Source organism: Dioscorea cayenensis, chromosome 17, assembly GCF_009730915.1.
Source record: "Dioscorea cayenensis subsp. rotundata cultivar TDr96_F1 chromosome 17, TDr96_F1_v2_PseudoChromosome.rev07_lg8_w22 25.fasta, whole genome shotgun sequence".
NCBI lineage: Eukaryota > Viridiplantae > Streptophyta > Magnoliopsida > Dioscoreales > Dioscoreaceae > Dioscorea > Dioscorea cayenensis.
In genome coordinates this window covers 19,257,836-19,263,981 of record NC_052487.1, presented here as the reverse complement: position 1 = coordinate 19,263,981, position 6,146 = coordinate 19,257,836, and the positions used below count along the sequence as shown (strand labels likewise).

The following is a 6,146-nucleotide window of genomic DNA, read 5'->3' as shown; positions in this document are numbered from 1 at the left end:
GCAATCACCTTTTGATTATCATTATATTTGAAAAATTAAAGGTTGTATTTTTTTATCTTCTTTGTATTTGAAATCTATGGTGGATGACAAAGTGCTATATATATATATATATACATTTAAATTAAAAAAATTAAAAAATATAATTTATATGCAATTGAAAAATTTAATGGGAGCAGTGTCATTTGGTGGAAAACCCCCCTAAAACTTTAATAATTATAAAATTGAATAAATAAGACAAACATATAAGAGAAGAAAGGAAAAGGTATAAGTGTAATAATGGCGTGAAAAAGGGGCAAAAGTTTTGGTGGTAGAGGAGAGAAGAAGGTCGACGGCAAGACACAGCGAAAACAGAGCGAAAGAAAGACCTGAAGACTGACAGTGAGTAGGGAGCAAGCGGCCATGGCGATGGCGATGGTGATGTATCCTCCCTCACCATCATGGAACCATAAAGATGAGACCTTGCTGGCTGTGAACTAGGTTTGAGGGTTCGTTTCCTCTTTGGGTTTCGGATTTGGAGTCTCTGGAGGAGTTTTCGGATGAGAGGTCATTGAAAACAGGAGCTTTCTGAGAGATTTTAGGTTGGAGAATCAGAGGGTTAGGTTTTTTTGATTTTATTATCTTTTTGATGTGATTGAGGGTTTTGTTTGTAGCATTCAGTTGTCAGTTCAAGCATTTGATCGTCCAAATCGGAAGATTCCAACGTGGAAACAATTCATTACTGTTTTTTTCTTTGATTTTTCTCGTGGGGTTTTCTTTTGGGTATTTTTTTTTTTTGGATAATCGAATCCGGTTTTGTTACTGTTTGAAGCTGTTTGCAAGGCTTTGCTTTGCTATGTCTTTTCCACGGAAAAGAAGAAACGAACAGGGGTACATTCACGAGGACTGTGCTTTGATTCTGTAGGAACCCTAAAAGTTTGGCCTTTTTATCTGTTAGTTTTGAACAAGCAAAGAAAAAATGGGTGTTTGGGATGGGAACAAAATGGCATCTTTTTGGTTCTTTTGAGGTCGGGGGGTGGAGATGATGAAAGTGTTGGTGTTGGTTTGAGAGAGTTTAGGGTTTGAGGGTTTTGGAGATGAGTACTGGTTCGAATCCGAAGCGAGTGAGGAGTGGGAAGGGTGGAGATGGGAGCGAGAAGGTGGTGGTGGCTGTTAAAGCTTCAAAGGAGATCTCTAGGGCTGCTCTTGTTTGGGCTTTGACTCATGTTGTTCAGCCTGGAGATTGCATTACTCTGCTGGTTGTAGTTCCCAGTCATACTTCAGGTACCATTTCATTCCATCCTTCTTGATTCCTCAATCCTTTATTATTATTATTATTATTTTTTGGGTTATTGGAGCACAGATTTTTAGAGATTGTTTTTGTCCTCTGTTCTTGGTTCAAAATTTGAGGATTTCGATTTAAAGCACTTGCTCTTCCTCTTTTGGTTGAGGTATTTATTTATCTTTCGGCTTTTTGGGGGGTTAAAGATGGGATGATATTTGAATTTGCTTTTCCTTTTTATTTATAACCCATCACTTTCCCTTTTTCTTTTCTCTTTTTGATTAAACTGGAGTGTAGGTTCTCTTTTTGTCTTTGAATGGCTGGTACCTTATTTTTCTTGTTAATATTTCATGCCCGAGCTTGGTAAACATTGTTTTGAATTTTCCAATCAAAGGTTTGACTTTTGGCAGGATACAATGGCTTAAATTTTTTTTGTCTGATCATATTGTATGCCTTTTGTTTGGATAAATTACTAAGCATGATTTGTTGTGTTCTTTATGGGTGTTCTGATTTGTTGATTTTCTTGCTGCTTTGGTTTTGTTTGTTTCTGCAATTTTCATGAGCTTTTTGCTAGGAAAAATTGATAATCTTTTCTGCATCTCCGTCTTGTAGGCAGGAAAATATTGGGTTTTCCCATATTTGCTGGGGACTGTGCGAGTGGTCACAAGAGATTGCAATATGGAACTACTCTAGATCAGAAATCTGATATTACGGACTATTGTTCACAAATGATGGTTCAGCTTCACAATGTATATGATCCAGCAAAGGTTAGTGCATCAGATTGTTGTATTCCCATGGTTTAATTCTGTTTGCTTTTGTATGTTAATAAGGTGTGGATATCTGTATTTTGTCTTATGCAGGTTAACATCAAGATAAAAATTGTTTCTGGTTCGCCCTGTGGTGCAGTTGCTGCTGAATCCAAGAGAGCTCAGGCAAACTGGGTTGTATTGGACAAGTAATGATCATTTTATTTATACTTTTTAATAATTTAAAAATGTTCCTATTTTGGATTTTGTTTCGTAACTTGCACTAAATGTTTCTCGCTCAGATTTAAGAGCAACTTATCTGGTTTCCAACTCATTGTATTCAGTTATTCATCCATTTATGATTTCCTTGGTATGTCCTCCTTACTATTATCTTCACAGACAGCTGAAGCATGAGGAGAAAAGATGCATGGATGAGCTACAGTGTAACATTGTGGTTATGAAGCGTTCTCAAGCAAAAGTTCTTCGTTTGAATCTGGTTGGATCATCAGAGGCAGAGCCCCGAACCTCATGCACACTACCTGCGGAGCTGGATAAACCATCAGGAAAGACATCCAGGCATTCTGTGGATCCTTCTGTTTCCATACGCGTGCCAACTGCAACACCAAATAGCAGCCCTGATTCTGGGACACCATTTACTGCCACTGAAGTGGGAACATCATCAGTTTCAAGCTCTGACCTTGGAACTTCACCATTTTTTGTTCCTCCAACAAAAGATGTGCTCAAAAAGCAGAAGGCAAAAGCTCTGAAGGAAGACAGAAATTTGGTTGTAACCAGCTCTGATTCTGATAGTGGCAGCATAAGTCCTTCAACCACCTCTGAATTTCAACCATGGGTGACTGACATCCTGAATGTTGGCTGTTCATCATCTAAAGTTGAGGAAATTTCAAGAGGACTTGATAATACACACATTTCCCCATCCAAAACAATGCTGGATAAATTTTCTAAGCTCAACAAAGAAGCCAGGATCAGCTCCTTGAGTTACAGATCAGATGACTTGAGTGGCAATGTCAGAGAAGCTGTTTCACTATCCAGGAATGCACCATTAGGGCCACCTCCTCTATGCTCAATATGTCAACACAAGGCACCTGTGTTTGGAAAGCCTCCTAGATGGTTCAGTTATGCTGAACTGGAACTTGCTACAGGTGGATTTTCCCAAGCAAACTTTCTGGCTGAAGGTGGCTTTGGATCTGTCCACCGGGGTGTCCTGTCCGATGGGCAGGTAGTTGCCGTCAAACAGCATAGATTAGCTGGTTCTCAGGGGGATCCTGAGTTTTGCTCAGAGGTGGAAGTTCTTAGTTGTGCTCAACATCGTAATGTGGTCATGCTAATTGGGTTCTGTGTCGAAGATAAGAGAAGGTTGCTAGTATATGAGTACATTTGCAATGGATCTTTGGACTCACATTTATATGGTAATCCCTGTTCTTATTTTACATTGCATATCTAGGTGTAGCCCTTGTGATCATTCCCCAACACTTAAAGCTATTTTGTATTCTATTAGCTTTTCAGGTGCCATGGATTCGAATCCTCACTAGTCTTCCATGGCATGGAGTTTAGAGTCTTAAAGCCAAATTTCAGAGTAGAAGAAGAGTAAAATAAGCCATATGATTTTGCTTGGAAAAAAAATGTTGAACTTCTTCTAATAGGCATCGCCTATATATTGATTTGTTAGCCTGTCGGGTATCTTGTTGTGTTGCCTATATTGAGCATAGATGCCACTGCAGTTTTAGTTTAAAGAATGTAACTTGTATCATTGTGCTGCACCTATCAACATCCTACATTTTGTTATTAACATGATACTTATGTCTTTTTGTAGGTCGCAACAGAGAGGTACTGGAATGGTCTTCTAGACAAAAAATTGCTGTTGGGGCTGCTCGTGGGTTGAGATATCTTCATGAAGAGTGCAGAGTGGGATGTATTGTCCATCGTGACATGAGACCTAACAACATTCTCATTACCCATGATTTTGAACCATTGGTAAGGTCATCTTTGGTCGTTTTCTCGACTTAATCTAAGTGTACATTTTCTTCTTACTGATTGCTGTTATTTTTGCTACAATGTTAATGCAAATGTTTAGATAACAAAGACCACCAAGGGTAGTTGCATTATTATACTCTGCATTATTATGATCTTCCTTGAAATGCTGTATGTTTTGCTTAGCTTAAAGGCAGGCCAGGTTGTCTCTCAGTGGTTGTACATACATACTTTCCTTGTGTGTGTATCTTCTATCTTTTACAACCATTCCTTTGATTCGTTATTATTTTCCCGTCATGTATTTTCCAAGGATACTACAGCATTTACTTGAGTAAGAAAAGAACTTCTTGAATTAGAAAGTTTTTATCTTGTTTCTAAATGCAATGGTCAGCATGAAGAAACCACAATATATCTAAATGTGGTGATATGTTCCAATGAAGGTTGGAGACTTTGGCTTGGCTAGATGGCAACCTGATGGAGACTTGGGTGTGGAAACAAGAGTAATTGGCACCTTTGGGTAAATTTTGTGATGTCAATTCTTTAGTTATCCATCTCGCAGCAAATGATGAGGATGTTAATTTATGTTACATGCTTTATAATGCAGGTATCTGGCACCCGAATATGCACAAAGTGGCCAAATTACCGAAAAAGCGGATGTTTATTCATTCGGAGTTGTACTATTGGAGCTTGTCACCGGCAGAAAAGCTGTGGATATTAACCGACCAAAAGGTCAACAATGCCTCACCGAATGGGTATGTTTGTGTTCTCATTTAGATGAATGTTTTTAATTAACCATCTTTTAACATTTGGAGTGTCATTTGATCAGGCTCGGCCATTGCTTGAGGAATGTGCCTATGAAGAACTCGTGGATCCTCGTCTAGGGAATCGCTATTCCAAACAAGAGGTCTATTGGATGCTAAATGCAGCTTCATTGTGCATCAGACGTGATCCTCATGTGAGGCCTCGAATGTCTCAGGTTAGTCTTTTAACATCAGAATAATAACTAACTGCAAAATATAATGGCTGATCATTCTAATAAGTGCATTTCGATCCCTGTGGGAATGTAGGTACTCCGCATATTAGAGGGTGACATGGTTGTCGAACCAAATTACATAGCATCCCCTAGGTATGAAGCCGGAAACAGGAGTGCCCGAATGCTGCAAGATCGTCACAAACAACAACAATGCAGTGATCCGTCCCTAATTGAAGCCTTGGAGAATTTCAGCAGCAAACTATCACATGAAACACTGCAGGCCGCGTATCGGCACAGGGAAAAAGCAAGGTGGATCTCATCGGAAGGTCTCTGAGTATCGAAATCACCAACACGCGAGACACAAATGTGTAATCCTCCTCATCCCTCATCTTTTTTGTTTTTTGTTCTAGTATATCAATCATCTTCTTTTGTTCAATCTTATTATGTTGGTAGCCTTGTTGATATGATGCTGTTATTTGGTTAGAGTTTTTGATTGTACAGTGGAATATTTTTGAGGTCTATCAATTTAATTCAGAAGCATTAATATTAAGTCTTATTTTTTGATGAATTTTTTTTTCTTCTTTTGAAATATCCATACAAATACAACAATGCATGAATGATTGTTACAATTGGTCCCAATTGGATGACTTTTAAAAGACAATGTTAGACTTTGAGCAAATGTCATGAATATGGGACCATAAATGAGTGTGCATTGTTTTTGGTCCATCTGTCAAACTGGATATGTGAGTGATAGTTAACTTCTTTCTTCTTTACATTGTAAAAGATCTTTTCATCAAAAGTTTTTCTAGTTTTGGTGCAGGCACCCTTTTACATTTATCTTTTCCCTCTCTCTGTTTAGAATATCAATCTTGTCTTTTAGCTTTTGTTCTTATTATTCAACTTATTAAAATAGGTACCTAACCTTTCTCTCAATCACTAGTAATGTGAGAAGGCTCCTTAATTCTCAAATCATTTTTATAAAAATATTATTATTATTATTATTATTATTATAGAGAAATGTGGACAAATCACGGTCGGGATTTGAATTATTGAACTTCCGAGTTGGAAGGGAATGGGATAATCAACTATTAGGAAAGATCGGTTAAGTATCTTATTATATATGTATTTAAAATTGAGTAAATTATATTTAAGAAGTAATTTTGTAATTACTTCTTGT

The 6,146-nt window shown here is 37.7% G+C and overlaps 1 protein-coding gene across 1 annotated transcript; it reads left to right on the top strand.

Moving 5' to 3' along the window:
* The first annotated feature begins 290 nt into the window (after positions 1-290).
* On the top strand, positions 291-5,519 carry LOC120280520 (inactive protein kinase SELMODRAFT_444075-like). Its single transcript, XM_039287382.1, has 9 exons — positions 291-1,260; positions 1,871-2,025; positions 2,119-2,213; positions 2,404-3,434; positions 3,839-3,999; positions 4,437-4,513; positions 4,601-4,748; positions 4,823-4,972; positions 5,064-5,519. The coding sequence occupies exons 1-9, from the start codon at positions 1,074-1,076 to the stop codon at positions 5,301-5,303; spliced, it is 2,244 nt and encodes a 747-aa protein (XP_039143316.1). The 5' UTR covers positions 291-1,073; the 3' UTR covers positions 5,304-5,519.
* The last annotated feature ends 627 nt before the right edge of the window (positions 5,520-6,146 follow it).

Excerpts from the sequence above, each read along its gene's own strand:
- LOC120280520 (XM_039287382.1), top strand. The coding sequence starts at position 1,074 with ATGAGTACTGGTTCGAATCCGAAGCGAGTGAGGAGTGGGAAGGGTGGA. Across the intron at positions 1,261-1,870 it reads AGTTCCCAGTCATACTTCAG|GCAGGAAAATATTGGGTTTT; the intron begins GTACCATTTCAT and ends TCCGTCTTGTAG. Across the intron at positions 3,435-3,838 it reads TTTGGACTCACATTTATATG|GTCGCAACAGAGAGGTACTG; the intron begins GTAATCCCTGTT and ends GTCTTTTTGTAG.